We start from the raw sequence: 21,601 nt of genomic DNA on the forward strand, positions 1-21,601 counted from the left end.
TGGGAGAATATCTTTGCCACTCATACTTCAAATAGAGCACTAATTTCCAGAATATATAAAGAACTCAAAAAACTCTACACTAAGAATACAAATAACCCAATCAACAAATGGGCTAAGGAAATGAACAGACACTTCACAGAAGATGAACAAGCAATCAACAGCTATATGAAAAAATGTTCAACATCTTTAGTAATAAAAGAAATGCAAATCAAAACTACACTAAGATTCCATCTCACCCCAATTAGAATGGCGATTATCAAGAACACAAGCAACAATAGGTGTTGGAGAGGATGTGGGGAAAAAGGTACACTCATACATTGCTGATGGGACTGCAAATTAGTGCAGCCACTCTGGAAAGCAGTGTGGAGATTCCTTAGAAAACTTGGAATGGACCTACTATTTGACCCAGCTATCCCACTCCTCGGCCTATACCCAAAGGACTTAAAATCAGCACACTACAGAGATACAGCCACATCAATGTTCATAGCGGCTCAATTCACAATAGCCAGACTATGGAACCAACCTAGATGCCCTTCAATTGATGAATGGATAAAAAAACTGTGGTATATATATATACAATGGAATATTACTCAGCTATAAAGAATAATAAAATTATGGCATTTGCAGGCAAATGGATGAAATTGGAGAATATCATGTTAAGTGAGATAAGCCAATCTCAAAAATCCAAAAGAGGAATGATCTCACTGATAAGCGGATGATGACACTTAATGGGGGATGGGAGTGGGACAAGAATGGAGGAAGGAGGGACTGTATAGAGGGAAAAGAGAGGTGGGAGGGGTGGGGGGGAAGGAAAAAAATAATGGAATGAATCAAACATCATTACTCTATGTAAATTTATGAATATGCAAATGGTATGCTGTTACTCCATGTACAAACAGAAACAATATGTACCCCATTTGTTTACAATAAAAAAAAAAAAAAAAGGAACAAAAGGGGTGGGAGGTGGGCAGGGAGGGGGCAATGCTTGGGAGTGATATTGGTCAAATTGTGTATGTATGAATATGTAATACCAAACACCATCAATATGTACAACCACAAGGCACCAATAAAAATGTGGAGAAAGGAGAAAAAAAAAAAAAAAAAAAGAAAATACGAACCGAAATTAGCCACACTCCTAGCAACCAAAATCCAGTGTTGTTTTGTTGTTGTTGTGATAAAGACAAAAGCCCTTAAATACTTTTTTGTTTGTTTGCTTGTTTGCAGTGCTGGGGATTGAACCCAAGGCCTAGTGATTGCAAGGCAAGCAACTCTACCAACTGAGCTACATCCCCAGCCCTCTTTAAACACTTTAATGTGTACATGTTTTACTGACTGCATTACCGCTGCCTGCTTTCCTCACAGCTGCTTATTTTATAGATAAATCAATATTCTTTGGAAACCATATGGCATAAACAGGTAATTTTCCTAGCCTACAAGCTAGTGGCTCTAACTTGTAGACAGCTATATCATATATTACTCCTTTTCCTTCAGATTAATTCCAGTCTCAAATGCAGCAATCACAACAAAATGTAATGCCTAATCTTAATAACAGAAGAAGCCTGTACAAGTATTAGAAGACACAAACAGATGAAATAGAGATGGATTTTCAGTCAAACAAAGAAAAGTTAGTTGGTCCAGACTTGCATTCTCAATCCAGTTGTGCCACCACTGGCACAATTTAATTCCAGGAAAAGAAAAATCACATTCTGTATATTAATTGTGAGATAAACTAGCAAGAGTTGAGGTATCGGAGGATTATCTCCCTCCTGAACCTCCTGTATGGCACAGTTTCAGGAGAGGACCACTCACACTGCAGTCTGCATTAACAGTCCCCCCCCCCCCCCCCGGAGTTAGGCAGGTAAAGAGCCTGGATACTTTACAGTACTGGGGATTAAATCCAGGGGTGCTACATCCCCAAACCCCTTAATTTGTTTTTTATTTTGAGACAGAATATAGGTAAACTGCAGACAGTACTAGCCTTGAAATTGTGACCCTAGCTGGGTGTGGTGGAACATGCCTGTAATCCAGGGCTTGGGAGGCTGCAGCAGGAGGATCCCAAGTTCAAAACTGGTCTCAGCAATTTAGCAAGGCCCTAGACAACTTAGTGAAAACCTTTCTCAAAATAAAAAATAAAAAAGGGGGGGAGGGGCTGGGGATATAGCTCAGTTGGTAGAGTGCTTGCCTTGCAAGCAAGCACAAGGCCCTGGGTTCAATCCCCAGCACCACAAAAAAAAAAAAAAAAAAAAAAAAAAGGGAGTGGGGTGGGGAAGTGGCTTAGTAGTTAAGCACCCCTGGGCTCAATCCCTCGTATCAATCAATCAAAGGAAGGAACTGCAATCTCCAGCCTCAACCTCACAAATCTCTGGGATTACAGGCTTGTACCACCTGTAATCTGATACTTTATAGAATTCAGTTTAGCAGCTGCAAAAGTCAACTTTATTAGTTTAACTCATGAAAAACTACTTAGACACAATTTTTTTTTGGGGGGGGGCAGTGCTGGGGATTGAACCTCACTCTATAACTGAGTTATATACCCAGTGTGATTATACATAATTCTAATAAAATCAAAATGTATTTACCCAAAGCATTTCATTTTCCCTACCCAATGTTGATAAACAGGCATTTGCAGTGCTTTCAAAATTTTTTGCTTCATAGGCATGTATAAAGTTTTTTATTTTGTGAAACTAATGCATAAATGACACACAATTTTTCCTCTCACTAGAAAGCATTCATCTTTTATGATGAAGTAGCATCTTTGCAAATTCAGACAACACTAATGGCCAACACCACATAAGGCTCAGAACTGTTGGACTCTGTTCTTTGCACTCTAACCCTTCCAACCACCTCTAGACCTAGGTTTGTATAACCTGCACTTCTCCACATTCCCTAGAATCAGTATTTTGCTCTACAGAAGAAGGAGGTACATCTAAGTCATTTTGGCCACAAAAAAAAATGTTTCTGACACTGGGGTTTTTGTTTGGGGCGGGGGGGCGGGGCAGGGGTACCAGGGATTGAACCCAGGGGTTGCTTAAACACTGAGCTACATCCCCAGTACTTTTTGAGACGGGTCTCCTAAATTGCTGGGGCTGGCCTTGAACTTGCAATCCTCCTGCCTTACTTAGCCTAACTGCTGGGATCAGGGTTGTGTGCCAACCTCCCTAATTAAGTTGGAATTATGGGAGTGTGCCACCATGCCCTCCATGTTTCTGCCATCTTCAAAGTTAGTTTTCAATTACCAAGTAAGCAACAGAAACCACACTCCACACCCAAATGGAATTCCAGCTACTTGGGAGTTTGAGGCAGGTGGTCCTCCTCTAATTCAAAGTCAGCCTAGCAACTTGGTCAGACCCTGATTCAAAGTTTTTTTAAAAAGAGCTGGGGAAGAGACAGCGCCGGGGCAAGTGAGAGCCGGACGGGCACTGGGCGACTCTGTGCCTCGCTGAGGAAAAACAACTAAACATGGGCAAAGGAGATCCTAAGAAGCCGAGAGGCAAAATGTCATCATATGCATTCTTTGTGCAAACTTGCCGGGAGGAGCACAAGAAGAAGCACCCAGATGCTTCAGTCAACTTTTCAGAGTTTTCTAAGAAGTGCTCAGAGAGGTGGAAGACCATGTCTGCTAAAGAGAAAGGAAAATTTGAAGACATGGCAAAGGCGGACAAGGCCCGTTATGAAAGAGAAATGAAAACCTATATCCCTCCTAAAGGGGAAACAAAAAAGAAGTTCAAGGATCCCAATGCACCCAAGAGGCCTCCGTCAGCCTTCTTCTTGTTCTGTTCTGAATATCGCCCCAAAATCAAAGGAGAACATCCTGGCCTATCCATTGGTGATGTTGCAAAGAAACTGGGAGAGATGTGGAATAACACTGCTGCAGATGATAAGCAGCCTTATGAAAAGAAAGCTGCTAAGCTGAAGGAAAAATACGAAAAGGATATTGCTGCCTACCGAGCTAAAGGAAAACCTGATGCAGCAAAAAAGGGAGTTGTCAAGGCTGAAAAAAGCAAGAAAAAGAAGGAAGAGGAGGAAGATGAGGAAGATGAAGAGGATGAGGAGGAAGAGGAAGATGAAGAAGATGAAGATGAAGAAGAAGATGATGATGATGAATAAGTTGGTTCTAGCGCAGTTTTTTTTTTTCTTGTCTATAAAGCATTTAACCCCCCTGTACACAACTCACTCCTTTTAAAGAAAAAAATTGAAATGTAAGGCTGTGTAAGATTTGTTTTTAAACTGTACAGTGTCTTTTTTTGTATAGTTAACACACTACCGAATGTGTCTTTAGATAACCCTGTCCTGGTGGTATTTTCAATAGCCACTAACCTTGCCTGGTACAGTATGGGGGTTGTAAATTGGCATGGAAATTTAAAGCAGGTTCTTGTTGGTGCACAGCACAAATTAGTTATATATGGGGACGGTAGTTTTTCATCTTCAGTTGTCTCTGATGCAGCTTATACGAAATAATTGTTGTTCTGTTAACTGAATACCACTCTGTAATTGCAAAAAAAAAAAAGTTGCAGCTGTTTTGTTGACATTCTGAATGCTTCTAAGTAAATACAATTTTTTTTATTTAAAAAAAAAAAAAAAAAAAAGAGCTGGGGAACTGAGGATACAGCTCAGTTGGTAGAGTGCTTGCACAAGCGCAAGGTCCTGAGAGTTCAATCCCCAGCACTGCAAAATAAAAAAATTTAAAAAAAAAAATTAAAATTAAAAAGAGAGTGAGCTGATGGTGTACCTCAGTGAAAGAGCACTTGTCTACCAGCTGCAAGGTCCTGGGTTCAATCTCTAGTACTGGGAAGAAAGGGGTAAAAAAAGAGGTAAGCAACTGACTAAATGCTACCAAATAATGCTGGGAAGTGGGGATGCATCTTCTGTAGAAAAACCTTCTCTTGCTGGGCATGATGGCACACACCTGCAATTCCAGAGGCTGAAGGAGATCACAAGTTCGAGGTAAGCCTCAGCAACTTAGTAAGGTCCTAAGCAATTTAGCAAGACCCTGTTTCAAAAATGAAAAATAAAAAGGGCTGAGGATATGACTTTGTGGTAAATCACCCCTGGGTTAAATCCCTGGTTGAAAAAAGAAGAAGAAAGAAAGAAAGAAAAAGAAAAAGCCCTTCCCTTACACACACCTTTTGCTACCTTTTTCTTTATCTCTACAACCAGCCTGGGTCCAATGCTGAGCCCCACAGCGTGTCACATGCCATACCAGCTGAAAGAAAAGATCAACTACACAATCACTGGAGACCAAAGAGGAAAGAAAATTACTGACTTGATCAAGTGGAAATTTCAAGAATTTCCAAAACTGGTAGGCTTTAAGAAGCCAGTTCAGAAAAAGGGAATTTTCTAACTTTCACAAACTATTGCACGCTCTAGCTCAAAAATGTCTTAGCCTTTATATTGTCCCTATAGTTGTACACTTTCAAAGGGACCAAATGCTAAGCACAGAGATATGTCTTAAGTTTCTTCTGCCCTTTCCTGCAGCTTTGATAATCTTACCATCATTTTCCTTTCATTACTTTAATAATGAGCACTGCACTCAATACTAAAATGGTTGACATTAGAGATTATCCTCTGCCTCAAGGTTTTTAGAAGAATCTGAAATTAAATTGATCAAGAAATCAAATTCACACAAGGTTAGAGACATTATTTCAGAGATTATCAATTTGGTCTGAAAGCGAAATAATCTAAAAAGTTCAAGACAGTAAAAAGTTGGCAGGGCTGGGGAGATAGCTCAGTCGGTAGAGTGCTTGCCTTGCAAGCACAAAGCCCTGTGTTCGATTCCCAGCACCGCAGAAAAAAAAAAAAAAAGAAAAGAAAAAAAGACTTGTAAGTCTGATGTCACGTGCAAAAGTTGGCAGATTCTGTATTCTTCTGTGATTTCAGAAGATTTTTTGCCTTTGCTACTAAGCCAGAGGAGGAAACGATCCAGGCAACTTAGATTTTATTATAACTACCCAGGTTAGGTGGCACACGACTGTAATCCCAGCAACTCGGAAGGGTGAGGCAGGAGGATCACCCATTCAAAGCCAGTCTCAGCAAAAGTGAGGCACTAAGCAACTCACTGAGACCCTGCCTCTAAATAAAATACAAAATTGGGCTGGGGATATGCCTCAGTGGTCAAGTGCCCCTGAGTTTATTATAACTGATTTTATTATTACATATTATTATTTTTATTACATCATATATATTTATATTAATTTTTATTATTATAACTGAAGTAAGCATAGATTTACATACTGTAGCAGATGTATTATAACAGAACACTCCTGTACGATACTGGGTCAAATTCACCCACTTCATGTGGATAGCTTGAGTCTCTGAAACAATGCAACAATATATTTTTAAAATATGGCTGTTGTTCAATTGTTGCTAGCAATGTAAGCCAGTAACATAAGACTATGTTAATAACAAACTACAAAAAAATTACCTTTAAAATAACTAATTTAGATAGTGTAATTGAACAGAGGTTTTAAAAATTATTTTATAGTTTTACATAGTAATTGTGTTCATCCTGAAAAACTCCGACATGCATGCAACTTGATTTCAGTTCATGATCCCTTGACATGAATGCAACTTGATTTCAGTTCATGATCCCTTTTCCCTCCCATCCTCCCTCCCTACTCCCCCTCCCCTATTCTCCTTCCCTTACTGTACTAGCCTTTCTTTTCACTTGTCTATTTAATTATATTTGATTGGTTCTTTTTATTTATACATAAGGTAAACAGTGGTTTTCTTTTCTTTAGAGACAGAGTCTCGCTAAGTTGCTTAGGGCCTAAGTTGCTGAGGCTAGCTTTGAACTCACAATCCCCCTGTTTCAACCTCCCAAGCCACTGGGGTTACAGGTGTACTGAGCCCAACAACAGTAATTTTCTTAGGACAGGGAATTAGATGGCTGAGACACATAACTGGAAGATATTTTTCAATGAGTACCCTTTTTGTTCAATTTTATAAGTGTATATACTACTTTATCAATAGAAGAAAATAAAATCACCTAGGAAAACTGAAGCAGCTTTCTGAACAATCCCACAGGACATCTCATTATTAAGACAACTGATAATAATCAAAATTGACCAATATAAATAAAACTAGTATTCAGTGTTAAGGGGCAAATTGGTCCTTAGATACACAGTTGGAGAGACTACAAGATGTTCCAATCTTTAACAGTTCTACTTCTTGGAATTTATCCTAAGTAAAAACTCTGAACACACACAAAGATATACCTCCAGGAATAATGATCACATCAAGCCTATTTTCAGACACTTTAAATGTCATGTGCAACATCAAAGAAAAATTTTGCAAAGTGAAAGCATACTTCAAAAATAATATAAATCTTTTAATGAAGTGTTGACTGTAGTAAGGGACTATTTCATATTTTAACTGAAATGGTAATTTCACATTTGTAAACATTTGCCAAAACTCAAACTGTAAACTTGGGCTGGGGTTGTGGCTCAGTGGTAGAGTGCTTGCCTACCACGTGTGAGACACTGGGTTTGATTTTCAGCACTACATAAAAATTAATAAGTAAAATAAAGGTATTGTGTTGATCTGTAACTTAAAAAAATTTTTTAAACTGTAAATTTAAAAAATGGGTGCATTTAATTACATATAAATTAAATCTCAATAAAGCTGGTTTAAAAAGAAAAAAATGTTACGTGTATCCTGGGTTCACTGAGGGTAGGAAGTATTTATTAATTTGAGAAGAGTAATTGGATTTGGGGGTGGGGGGCTATGTTTGGCTCAACATTCTGTTGAGAATTTGAGCAATGGAGCATTACAAGATTAAAGAAAGAATAGAGAAAAAATACCGAGAGCCAATGCAGTGGCTTATGGCCATTTGCTGCACTGTGTATGCCAACACAAACCCGTAAAATTTCAATGAAATCACTGAATTTGCAAAATGCTTGCCATTAATGGATTCTGTGGAAACTGTTAAAAGAGCTAAGCAAAATGTTTGGTTAACAGCATGGGCAATCCCAAGAATCAGAGATTAAAGGAAACTAAGATTTTAAACTACTTGATAAATGACCAAACATAAGCAAGGCATTGGACTTTCAGAGACTAATGAATTGGAAAGACAGATAAATTTAGCCAGAATTTCAAACTGAAGGGCTTGACAACTGAATTAATCCTTAAAATTGATTTATTTCATTTACTCTGCACAACCAAATCTGAAAATATTTTTAAAGAAATATGCACAGAAACCTCCCAGCTGACAGAATACGGATTAGAATCCCACGTCAGAGTCAAGGTTTCTTTGGAGATAGGGTCTAAATTGCTGAGGCTGGCCTCGAACTTGTAATTCTCCTGTCTCAGCCTCCCAAATTGTTGGGATTACAGGCATGCACCACCATGTCCAGCTCAAAGTTTCTTTTCAAACGTCACCAGTTAGAACTCAGAATCTTCAACAACCACACTATTTTACACCTATGTTAACTATGTTTGGTAAATAACAGAGTAAATGAGAGGTGTATCAGAGCTAAAAACAGAAAATGTTTCTTAATTTGTTCTGACCGCCCTTGGACTGATGCAGAAGACAAGAGTAGAGGAGGGTAAACTCTGCAGGCACAATTTGCTTACCTCCCATGGCATTTTCTCCCTCTAATCCTTCTTCCATCTCTAACACCCTAATTTAAAGGCAGGAACACAGTCCTGTCTTTTCTCAAGTTTGAGGGATGCTACAATAAAGTGAGAGAAAAGTTCAACTCATGAACAAAGACATTTCTCTATAGCATACTGACTCTTAAAAATTTTTTTTTTTTTGCAAATCAGCAAGGTGCAGTAGAAAACACCTCTAATCCTAATCCCAGTAACTTGGGAAGCTGAGGCAAAAGGATCTCAGCAACTTAGTAAAACAGCATCTCAAAATAAAATAACAAGGGCTGGGGATGTTACTCAGTGGTTAGGTGCCCTTGCATTCAATCCACACTATGAAAAAAACAACCAAAAAACCTGCAAGTCAAACAAGAGTGAAGGGAGACTTTCTTCTAAACATAATTAAAAACAAAAGAAAAAAAAAAAAAAAAACTGTAATCTCAGCTGTAATCTGAGATCTGTAATCTCAGCTGTAAACTATAATCTGGAAACAGAGAGACTGTTTCAAAATAAAAAATAAAGAGAGCTAGGATTTAGCTCAGGGGTAAAGTACCAATGGGTTCAATCCTCAGTACCACAAACAACAACCAACCTATAAAATTCTCAATTCTATAGAACTTAAGTCTGGCAGTTTTCCACCTTTAAAACCTCTACACTTGCCAGGCCTGGTGGTGCATACCTGTAATCCCAGTGGTTCAGGAGGCTGAGGCAGGAGTATCACCAGTTCAAAGCCAGCCTCACAAAAGCAAATACTAAGCAACTCAGTGAGATGCTGTCTCTAAGTGAAATACAAAATAAGGCTGGGGGTGTGGTTCAGCGGTCAAGTGCTCCTGAGTTCAATCCCTGGTACCCAAAAGAAGAAAAAAAAAAAAAAAAACCCTCTACACTGGGAAACTAGTATATCAAGTATAAAGTCAATGTCACTTATCTGTCTATATATTAGGATTCTGGAAATTAGAATCTGCCAGGGGCCTCTGATTACAGTCTACAGACAGGGGGTACACTAAAGGGAAACTACAAGAGACTTGCCTCTTCCAGGATTGTGTTGTCTGCTTAAGGTACCTACAAGACCACCTAGCAACTTCACAGCACATTAGTCCAATTTGGAATTTATCCAACACAGAATCAACTGAGGGCCAGACAGGGATAACTCAGGAGTAAAGAAATTCATCATTGTGACTGATAAACACCATCAGAGACTGCACAAAGGAGGGAGTACAAGGAAGGAAATACCAACAAAATAATTATGATGAAAACACAGTCTGTGAAGAATACCAGGTTAAGTTTGAACCCAACAGAGCTCATGATCACATCTGTGTTTTCAGAATAACTTGTCAATAAAAACAAAGTTATTTTTCAAATGCCTGCAAGACATCTAAGTGGAAATAAAAAGTGGGTAATTGAGGAGACCTAAAACTCACTGTTAGAATTTGGAATCACTGACTGATGGGCTGAAGTCAAAGAAGTGAATTAGTGTGTTCAAGAAAGTAATATAATAAAAAAAAAAGGTCCAGTCTGAACCCCATGAGAACACAAACACTCAAAGAATTAAAAATGGAAGTAACAGGGCTGGGGAGATAGCTCAGTCGGTGAAGTGCTTGCCTTGCAAGCACAAGGCCCTGGGTTCGATCCCCAGCACAGAAAAAAAAAAAAAAAAAAAAAAAAAGGAAGTAACAGATATGACACAAGTCTTTTACTTATTTTGGAATACCAACATTCTAAACACTTCTAGTTTTTTGTTTGTCTGTTTGTTTTTGAAGTACGTAAGGATCAGCTTAAAAGGCAAAAGGCAAGATCAGTTCCAGGATTATATTACAGCCTCTTATTGTTTCAAGCTACCCTACTGGATCACAGAATCACTATTTTCACTATTTTTGTGGTATGAGGATAGAACCAGGGGGTCTTGCACATGCTAGTCAAGTGTTCCACCAATGAATCACATCCCCAGTCCAGAATCATCAAATTTTAAAAAGGTATTAGAAATAATTAAGGCCCAGGGAGTGATGTGGCCAAGGTCACAGTCTCTTTAATCAAGAGATAAGATAACCCAAATTGGACTTCTACCCATTATTCAACATGATTAGCTCAAATTTTTTTGGCCTACAGCAATCAAATCTACTCTATAATTATTTACTACTGCTGAAGACTTATTTTTATATATCTCCTTCACAAGGTTTGAAGAATATTTCTTAAATGTTCTAAAACAATGCAGGGTTCAAATGTGACTGGCTAGTTTTATGGAAGCCAATACAGACTATCTACCTTCTATACTGCCTTGCTCTTTCTGTCATTTCTTTCTTTAGAAAAAGTGTCAGCTAAAAAAAAATTTACATAGGAATGGTACAGTATAGATGACCTTAAAAATACTGTTAATAGAAAAATGCCGGACAGAAAAGGCCACATAGCGTATGATTTCATTTATATGAAATATACAGAAATGGCAATCCAGAGACTGAAAATAGATTAGTGGTTACCAAAGGATAAGACATGGAGATGGAGACTGACTCCAGTGGGTACAGGATTTCTTTTTGGAATGAGTGGTGATGGTCACACAGCTTTGTGAATATATTAAAAATCACTAAACTGCACACTTTAAAGGGGGTGAATTTTATGGTATGTGAACTATACCTCAAAAAAGTGAAGTACTTAGGTTTTCCTTCAATATTCAGTGAGGCAGTAGTATTTTGCCTAAAGATTGGCAATAGCAAAAGAAAGTGAAGGAGTAATTTATTATTTTGACTCCTTTTATAGTATGTAACATTTATGGTATATTAACTGAGATTTTTAGTGATGAATATGTAATTCATGAACTACTCTGAAGAAAAAAAAAACTTTTCAAATTAAAATTTGATCTGTGATCCAAACACAGAAGAGCTGTCTCATGTTATAGTTTTAGCACTACTCAAACATCTCCCTAGGGTTTGATATGTCTAACTTAGAATGACACACTAACCCCTGACCCCGCTTTCCTACTTATCCTTCAAAAATTCAGTTCTAATGTTACCCTCTTTCAAAAAAAAAACCTCTTTCCCTAAAATAAGCTTGAGGACTTCCTACCTAATCTGTCGCATTTTTGGTGTTCCCACTTTTTTGCGATTGTATTCTATTAAAGGCAACACTGGCTGTATGATTGTGTCCCCCAAATTCTACCCATTTTTGCAGGGAATACAAGCATACACAAATATCAGTGTTTCTGCCAGATGCACACAAAAATCATTCGGAAATCTTCTTCTTTTTTTTTTTTTTTGCAGTGCTGGGGATTGAACCCCGGGCCTTATGCTCGTAAGGCAAGCACTCTATCCACTGTGCTATATCCCCAGCCCCCAGAAATCTTAAACAATGTTCTGGGGTTGGCAACTGTCAAACTTAACAAAAAACTCCAGATACACAAGTGAATTCTGCATTTGAAAATGTAAAATTCTGATACATATCTATAAACTGATCACTCAGATTATAAACAAAGTGTTCAGAGAAAATATCACAAAGTCCCTACCATTGTCATCAATACATCAGCAGCCCTACCAACTAACCTGGGAAAAGATTCTGATAAGAAATAAGCAAAATTTGGCCACCTCTAATGGAGCTGTGGCAGGCACCTAAATGGAGCTCCCAACTCTTAGTGAACCTCAACAAAAAAGACAGGGTAGACACTGCTTTATTTGAAAAAGTGTTACTTAATGAGAATAGCTCTTACGTCAAGCGTTTTAAGTGTAAATTATTATGTCTTCAACTGTAAAAAGAAATGTTTTTTTTCCTAAAAGCCAAAGCAAGAATTATATTTGCAGGCACAGGGGAACTATAGAGGAAAAGCACTTTTCCTTATTCTCTCCAAATGGGAGTAAGGAAATAAGTCAGATACAAATGCAGGTAACAAATACCATTCCCTGAACTGAAAATGCAAAATTCAATTTAGGATGTAAGTAAGTGCAAGATAATTCTAATCTATTTTTGGGCTTACTGAGTAAAAAAATTCTTGCTTAAAACTACTACCAATGTTTTTAGTATAATCCAGTAATACCACAAATACATTTTGCAGGTAAGAAATAACAGGAAAGGGAGGAACAACTGCTCTCTAGTCCCTTTCCACAGAACCATAAAATTCACCCAAATCCAGGGACCTGATAGGGCAGAAGACTATACCGCCTGCCCCGAGGCATTCCACCGTAAGGACAACTATATGACAACTATATTATTAAACATGTTCTCATACTTATGCAAAAGTCTCTAATTTAACTGTAGTGACAAGATTTCTAATAAGAAGAAAACTAAGCACTTAGATCCTGCAGTTAGACACGCTTCTACTCCATTTGTACAAATAATGTAAAAATTATACATGCATTGCCAATTATTACCTAGGGGCAAGATATGCTCTAGCACATTCTATGAGCAACACCTGAATGAAGTTCAGACAATGAGACCACCTGGATTCAAATCACAGGGAGAATTACTAATGTTCACATCATAGGATTGTGTTATAATTAAATCAGTGCATGTAACATGGTTAGAATAGGGCCTACTTACTATATACTGTCAATAAAAGATGTCATTATTTTACATAATTAAAAACTATGATCAAGAGCATGTGCGGTAATCTCAGCAGCTGGAAGGCTGAAGCAGGAGGATCAAGAGTTCAGCAAGGACCTAAGCAACTCAGTGAGACCCTGTCTCAAATTAAAAAAAGGGGTGGAGATGTGGCTCAATGGTTAAGCCACCCTGGGTCAATTCCTGGTACCAAAAAAAAAAAAAAAAAAAAACCTCACTTCAAGAAGTCACTGTAAAAAAAAAAATAATAATAAATTATGGAATTATTGAAAAAAAAAAGTCACTGTACTATACTCTAGTGAATATGACCTGAAGACTAAATCTGAATTTAACAACTTAAAAATGAGCATTGCTTTGTTTGCCCAACAGTTCTTGATACCAATGTTCTTAGCTTAGTAATTAAACAGCAATAGTTTTTCACAGCCCCCTAAGAATTGGAAGGCATTATCTATCACACATACTGGATTTCTGGAATATACCATGCTTATTCTATCACTCAGCTTTTGTACTCGCTGTTATTCCCTTTGCCTTTCTATTGTCTTGGTCAACTCTTAGTTTTCAAGTTTAAAAACACTGAACAGTCATCGTTCCTTGATTGTTAAGACTATGGCAAAAACCCCTGCTTTTCCTCTTTCTTTTTTTTTTGGGGGGGGGGGCGGGGGGGCGGGGGTGCTGGGGATCGAACCCAAGGCCTTGTGCTTACAAGGCAAGCACTCTAACGACTGAGCTATCTCCCCAGCCCCTGCTTTTCCTCTTTCTTAATATAACAATTTTTTTTTTCCTTAAACAGGGATGCCTATCTTGTTGACATGGCTTAGTGCTGAATACATATTATGCACTTAATAATTGTCCAATTAACTTAACCAAAACACATCTTATGAGTGGGTAACAGAAAGGCAAACAAGTCACAAAGTTAAGAAAGTCTGAATCTTGGCCTTGGGCTCTTACTAAAGTCACTTTAGCTTACTAAAGTCACTTTGCCTGTACTTCACTTTAAGATGATTATCCAACTGGCCTTTACGTATCACAAAACAACACAGATTACTTGTGAAATAATACCTTCCTGAGTGTGAACTATAAAGGAACCTTTAAAAGTTGTAGAAAAATGTCTATACTTAAATACCCTTAAGGAATTTCAAAACAGCTTCAATTGAGATTTTTAAAAATATAACAATGATCCAAATAGGGTCATTCAGCTCTCAAAAGAATGAATAACAATTTTTTTTCTGGTAATTCTGAAGGCTCTTATCCAGTTATACATTCTTTGAACAGTACAATCATGTTTCTGCCACAGGACCCAAGGGGTCACAGTTTTCAGTCTCTTGGACTATTTTGATTCTACAGCTTACATAATATACAAATTGAATATTTAAAAAAAGCTTTACTTGAGAGGAACTTTTAAGGTTAAGAATTTAGCTGATGTTAGCTGACCATCTGATTTCCTAATTTGCATATCCATGACTATTCCTTCATATACTTTTGCAAAAAAAATTCAACTGCAAATAAGCAAGAGTCCATTTTTCACAAAATAATTTTTCACACAAATAATGCTTCATATAACATTACTATATTAGCATTTCAGACTTATTTGTTTTTAGAAAGCTATACTGTATACCATAACATCAAAACTGTGGATGACTACAATTGTAATGTCCAAAGTCCCTGCTGGATACTACTGTCCTCATTTCTTTGTTTCTGGTATTTATTTCTATAGGACATGTGCTACCAAAACTCAATATAAAGAATTTAATGTATGGTCAGAATCCATACTATTTCAAATTGTAGTATAAGTTATTGTCTTCTTAAATGCATTTACACAGATAAATCATTCTACAGAGTACAGAGTAAGAAAGAAAAGGTATTGAACTACCAAGTCAGAAACTTATTTGGCCTATTGGTTCCTCATGAAGAAGAAAAAGAAAAGATATTCTCTACTACATGAAAGTCTAAGGTTATAGAGTGGTCATGACACATGTGGAAAAAAATTCCAAACTTCAGCAAAGCAAATGCTTCTTGTTGCTTAGTATGGTGGATACTCACGAAGTGCTTGATAATTTCACAAAATTCAATTTCTACTGGGTGGGAGTTGATCAATCTGAACTGAAGGAAGGACTTAATACAGACCTAAAAAACTCATCTGCCTGCTATTTTTAATTTATTTTCAATTTCCTCACATTTCATAATCAAAACATTAGATCTTATATTTTACAGTATCTTGCAATCTAAAAGTTTAATCACTACTAAAAGCAGTCCAGGGACTCTTAACATGAAGCCCAAGGAGACCTAGGAAAGCCACAAATAAGCTTAGCAAGAAATCTAAATTCCCAGAAGTCATATGTAAAAATATTAGTTTATTTTCCTAGGAAGAGAGTCAGAAAATTTTCTATATGAGACACCAACCAAGAGATAAGAACCACTGTTTCTGGTCAAATTTTTACTATACAAGTTTATCTGTTTTCAAAGGTGATTTTAATTATAAGTGATAACTCATTAACCTTCACCATAGTAAGTTTTTCATGCTTTCTTTTTTATAACAGGGGAAAACCAATTATCAGTCAAAAGATTTTCAGGGCTTAAAAACAGGACAGTTTTCTGAATCACTTTTATTACTAAGCTATACACTGGAGTATCTTTCAAATGAGTGACTTTTAAAGAGTGACAGGAAAAAGTGTCTTCTTCAAAATTATAATTATTAAAAACTAAACATATAGAACTCTAGACAATACAAAATCAGATAACGAAGAATCTAAAACTAGCCAAGCACAGTGGCACATACTTGTAATCCCAGCGTCTCAGGAGGCTGAGGTATGAAGATCCCAAATTCAAGGCTGGCCTCAAAAATTTAGCAAGACCCTATGTTCTCAAAGTAAAAACTAAAAAGGGTTGGGGATGTGGCTCAGGGTTAAGTGCCCCTGGGTTCAATCCCTGGTTACCAAAAGTAAAAAATAAATTTAAAAAATCAGAAATTGATCCTTGGCTAATAGAAAAATAAATGTGTGCAGAAAGGTGAAATTCTAATCTCAGTCAATTGGCTTGCTTGGTTTTAATTAAGTAGGTCGACTCCTTGAGTTCAACTATTTCCTAAGACTGCATTTTATTGTTTTCATGATTAATTTGAAAGATGATTAAGAGAATGCCACTATTCAATGTAACACATAAAGGCCATAACTAGAGATCCCATTTGTTCCCAAAGTAACTTCATGCATTCTAAGCAAGCACTCTACCACTGAACTACATCCCCAGCTCCCAACTCTGATTTTTCTTTATGAAAGACAGGGATAAAGGAGGATCTCTCATTTTAGAGATGTTTTATCACATTTCACTGGGCATAATGTCACACCTTGTTTTTTCCAGTCCAAAAATTGGTTTATATGCTGCATGGTATAATTCTGTTCGTCACTCCCCTTAAAAGGTTAACAGAGCAGCAATATAGTCACCAGTAGCTCATGTCTGCACATTTGTCTTCTCATGCCCAGTCGTTTCAGCCTAAAATTCTCAGAGCATGCGCATCCTCCTTGGTACATTTCTGAAAGTCAACCAACCTAGTTTGTTTGGAGCACTACTGCAATACTAACCATAAACATATCTTGTATGAGTGACATGGCATTATGTGGTGCATTAGATCATGAAACCAATGAGAGCAGCACAGAATTTTGACACAAAGATTAAATTTTGTTAAGTCCATGCTTCGCAACACTGTAGTAAATTTTCTCAAGTGTAACACTTAAAAGACTATAATACACAAATCAATAACAATTTAATGTACTAACACTTTTTTCCCACACAAGAAAAATATATGCTAAACTGTCATTAAGAGATGATGTACATCAATTTGGTCTACTCAATTTTAATGTATGTTCATGAGTATTCTGTACATCTTAATCTTGCACCAAAGACAGTTTGGTCATAAATAATAAATGAATTTTAAGTAATACAAGCACAATTTTTTAAAAAATGCTTCCCGTAATGGTCAGATCCCACTTTTTTGGAAAAAAAAAAAAAAAAAAAAAAAAGGCATAAAATCTGTGACAATTATGCAGTAAAATACAATGGGTACCTTTGAGCTTTTGTAACCCTAAGTTTTAACTGCTCAGCCATTCACATTGAAAGAGCTTTGGCTCAGATGACCAAAAACAACAAAAATTTAAATCTCTAGCTAAAAACAGAACTACCAAGACTCAAGAATCACACAAAAAACAACATATATTAAACCATTCATCATACCATTTTTTTTTTTTTTTTTTTTTGGATAGCACAATTTTGGGAACAATCTAAAAATTATCAATGAACAATTAAAGTCTAACTGTAAAAATTTCACAAGATCGCCCTTAAAAAAAAATAAGTCACCTTGAAGATATATTGTTGGCTGGACTGGGGGAGGGGCTGGAGAGGGGAACCAAGGTATTTGCATGAGGAGGGAAAGAAGCCTAGAATACATTCACTGAGACTCTGATCTTTCTGGAAGGATTTACAATAAAAATAATGATTTTCTGAGGAAAGGAAACCAGAATGCTGAAGACGGATAAAGGAGTCTTAATTTTCTACATATACCTTTCAGAGCCTCTCACATATTATGCTTTATGTCCTAGTCAACAATGTATATTTTGTTTCTTAGTGAATTTACAGATGGAATAAGTAACTGTTAGCTCAGACCACTGGTTCAGGGAGAATCTACCAAGCAAAACAATGTCAAATTACGATATAGAGTAACTTTCTGGGCTGGGGAGATAGCTCAGTTGGTAGAGTGCTTGCCTCACAAGCACAAGGCCCTGGGTTCAATCCACAGCACTGCAGAAAAAAAAAAAAAAAAAAAAAAAAAGGAAAGAAAAAAGAAAAAGTACTTTAAATAGAGAAACTTTCCTAAAACTTTTTTCCAAAAATTAAGGCTCCTTCATTCAGTCAATCAATATTTCAGTGCTTAGAATTAGTCTAGGCATTAATGAGCAACAACCAGGTCTCCTGAAGTCTTATAACTCTGAGCAGTAATCAAAGCTATACAGAAGAAAGGGGATATAGGAGATAAAAGAAACTGGTTTACATAGGACAGGTAAGATAGATACTGGTGAGGATACAACATGTGAGGCAGATGTTTAAGGCAGACAACACACCATGTGAGCAAGAATAAAACAAAGGCAAAGTGAGCACTGCAGCAAACAGGAGTTAAGTCCTGTGACTGTAATAAGCCAGTGATTGTTCAGGGTACAGCAAAGCAACAGTGTGATTACAGAAACGAGGAGGAGATGTGTTAGATAGGCAGAACTCAGGTATATCTGGGGGAGGGAAGGTGTCAAGAGTTTTAAAGTGTAATGGAGAACCTCTGTAGAGTTTTTAGCAGGGGAGTAACAAGATCTGTATTTTTAAAAGATAACACTAGCTGCCACTTAGAATTAGGCTAACACAGGTCAGGTAAAGAATGATGGAACTGAACAGGAGTTCAGGAGATAAGGATATGTCTGATTTAGAATATATTTTAAATGTAGATCCTGAAGAATTTGCTACTGGATTAGATATGGAAATCTGAGTGAGCCAGCTACTGAGTGAACTGTCATTCAGGATAGTCATATTCTTATAATTATTTACAGTTAGCAAGGTACTTGTACATACCTTATGTCATTTCCCAATAACAAGAGACAGGGGAAGGTCACACTGGTCAAGATCCAAGTTCTGCCTCTTGCCAGTTTTAAGACCTTAGAAAAGTCATTTGAATCAGTTACTAGAATGTATAACATACTGTTCTAGATCACAAAATTTTTTCAAGGATCAAACAGCTGATGAAAGAGAGCATCATATAAATCCTATTTGTCAGAATCAAGCTATCTCATTTTACTATTTCCATCACATGAGAATAGTTACATTGATATTATATCAATACTAAATATCATCATTTGAAAGTCAAAAGTTTGTGTAATCCCAGCTGCTCCGGAGGCTGAGGCAGGAGAATCACAAGTTCAAAGACACTTTGAGCAATTTAGCAAGGCCCTAAGCCATTTAGAGACCCTATCTCAAAATAAAAAATAAAAAGGGCTAGGCAATGTGGCTCAGTGATTAAGTGCTGGGTTCAATCCCCCAAAGGTCAAAAGGTCACCAAGAAATAAATTAATAATCCAATAAAGCAGGACACAGAGGTGAACACCTCTAATATCCTAGATCACAAGTTTGAAACTCGTCCTGGCAACTTACACCATGTCACAAAATAAAAATTAAAAAGAGGAAGGTGTCTGCATCAGTGGTAAAGTGCCCATGGGTTCAATCCCTAGCACTGCAAAAAGAAAATATTTTCTTACAGAACAACCTATATAACACATGATGGACACTGAAAAGTTATAATCTTGTAAGTCTTTCTAAGGATTGAAGAAAACTGTCCTTTATAGCTATAAATATATTAACTAAAGTCACCTAATTTTAACTTTTACGTGACAAAATCAAGGCAAATTCATTAGAGAGATTATCAACAAGATATTGTAAAATTAAGATTGTTATAGTATGAGTTATTCTTAAACAGTAAAATACAGATGCTTAGCATAAATTGCATAATGTATGCAAAATCAATTTAATTATGAGAACTTCAACTTACTGCTTTCAACCATTTCTGTAAATTTATAAACAAATTCACACAAAATTTATTTTTCCATTCAAGGCTTTTGTATTACTGAAAAACCTCTTCGAAATCAGGCAAAAATGGAAAAAATGCATGTTAAATGTTTAGTTCACTATGTATTTTAGGAAATTACCTTCACTGTCCATTTCTACTATGTACTTAGACCATAACTTAAGTAACAATAAATAAAAACTCGAGGATATCTGGTGCGGAGAACTGGGGTCTCGATTAATATGATCGATAAACATGATGGTTGATGACCATGTAACTGCATCATAACCTAAACCACATTGTAAGGACCTTCCAAAGCATGTGATAATTAAGCCTCCTTGGACAGAGTCTAAGACGAATCCATAATAAAGAAGGTTCACATTAGACTCCAGTGCTCACTGACCATCTGTTTTTCCCTCATTTCTAAGAAGGTCTACCTTATAGAAGTGTTTTGGTTTTTTTTTTGTTTGTTTGTTTGTTTTGTTTTGTTTTTTGCAGTACAGGGGATATAACTCTACCACTGAGCTACACCCCCAGTCCTTTTCATTTTCTGTTTTGAGACAATGTCATTAAGTTGTCCTGGCTGGGCTCAAACTTGCGAACTCCTGCCTGGGCCTGAGTCGCTGGGATTCCAGGTTTATTTTTCTAAATCGAGCACCTTTTGGTCAGTGACACACGATCCTCCATCTCTGATATATGTAATCGTGACTGCATGAAACACTACACAATACATCCTTCGAAGCCTAACACGTCTCCCACCGAGTATCATCTACTCCCTAAAACTTAAGGAAAAAAAAACAAAACAAAACAAAACACGAATGTGTTCACCAGTTCATCTCGAGCAAAAAAATGAAGCTACAAATTCAGTCATTTGCTGGCACAGTGAGCAATGCTGATGTTCAACTAATTTCCTTCATGAAAAAATACAAATTTTAGTTTTCATTGGATGCAAGAAATCTATCTGGTCTGAGGACTCAGCGATGTTATGTAAAGACTTTACAAAACCAAGACATCAAAATTTTTCATGATTCCATAAGTACTTGTCCAAGTATAATAATCATAAACAGCAGAAGGGCGGTTTAAACTAATAAAGCACACAAAATCGAGAGGCAAAAGATTTCATGAGCTCTCCCTAACTGCGGCCCTTCCGCAGCCCTGAGTTAAACTATTTCCCCGTAACAGACACAGCCCAAACAGGAAAGAGTTTGCCAACCAGAGTAAAATCACTTCGCGGAGATAACGAGCGGAAATGTATTTAGGAGAGAAGACCGCGGAAGCCAGGGCAAGCCGGCGCGGAGCGCCCCCGTCCCGGACCCCGCCAGCCAGAAGCAAGCAGGGGCCGACCGCGGCAGGACGCGAGGCCCTCCCGGAGCCGCCTCCCGGGGCGCAGGGCCCCGCCCGGCCTCACCCTCCCGGTTCATTCATTCTGCACCCGGGGCTGCCGCACCCCATCGCTCCTAGCCGGGCAAAACGGGGACTCCCGGGCTGAGTGCCCGCGGTGGGCCACAACCCCCGCCCAGAGTTCGGGTCACGCCGCGATACCCGCGCGCCCGGGGCCTCCGCCCGAGGGTGGTCTAAGAGACCGTGGAGGCCCGCGCCGGCCCGCGCCCAAGACCAGAGCCCCAGAGCCCCAGAGCCCCAGAGCCCCAGAGCCCCGCAGCCCCGCAGCCCCACCCTCCGCCCGGGCGCGGGCCGGGCCTCCCCGCCCGCGGGGCGGCCTCCTGGGAGCTCCGGTCCCCGCCGCCCGGCTGCCCCGCCGCGGCCGGAAGTCTCCCCAGCGCCCCCTCCCCAGCGCCCGACTTCCCTCGCCGCGGCGGCCAGACCCTGGCCGCGTTGCCTCGGGCCTCTCAGCGAGGGCCGCGAGCCGGAGAAAGCCAAGGGCCA

General features: G+C 38.1%; 2 protein-coding genes and 1 long non-coding RNA gene across 3 annotated transcripts in view; 1 reads left to right on the forward strand and 2 right to left on the reverse strand.

Annotated features, from left to right (window-relative positions):
• The window catches only part of UBE2N (ubiquitin conjugating enzyme E2 N), a 42,179-nt gene that overhangs the window by 20,338 nt on the left and 240 nt on the right, over positions 1-21,601 (reverse strand). The window lies entirely within an intron of this gene.
• On the forward strand, positions 3,388-4,256 carry LOC306662749 (high mobility group protein B1-like). Its single transcript, XM_079142826.1, has one exon. The coding sequence runs from the start codon at positions 3,460-3,462 to the stop codon at positions 4,105-4,107; it is 648 nt and encodes a 215-aa protein (XP_078998952.1). The 5' UTR covers positions 3,388-3,459; the 3' UTR covers positions 4,108-4,256.
• LOC306662760 lies at positions 4,588-21,324 on the reverse strand. The gene is made up of 3 exons (XR_013764221.1): positions 18,733-21,324; positions 6,232-6,311; positions 4,588-5,203 (listed from the first exon to the last, which is right to left on the reverse strand). It is a non-coding gene; the product is annotated as an uncharacterized lncRNA (long non-coding RNA).

Source organism: Sciurus vulgaris (assembly GCF_902686455.1).
Source record: "Sciurus vulgaris genome assembly, chromosome: 5".
In the NCBI taxonomy this organism is placed as follows: domain Eukaryota; kingdom Metazoa; phylum Chordata; class Mammalia; order Rodentia; family Sciuridae; genus Sciurus; species Sciurus vulgaris.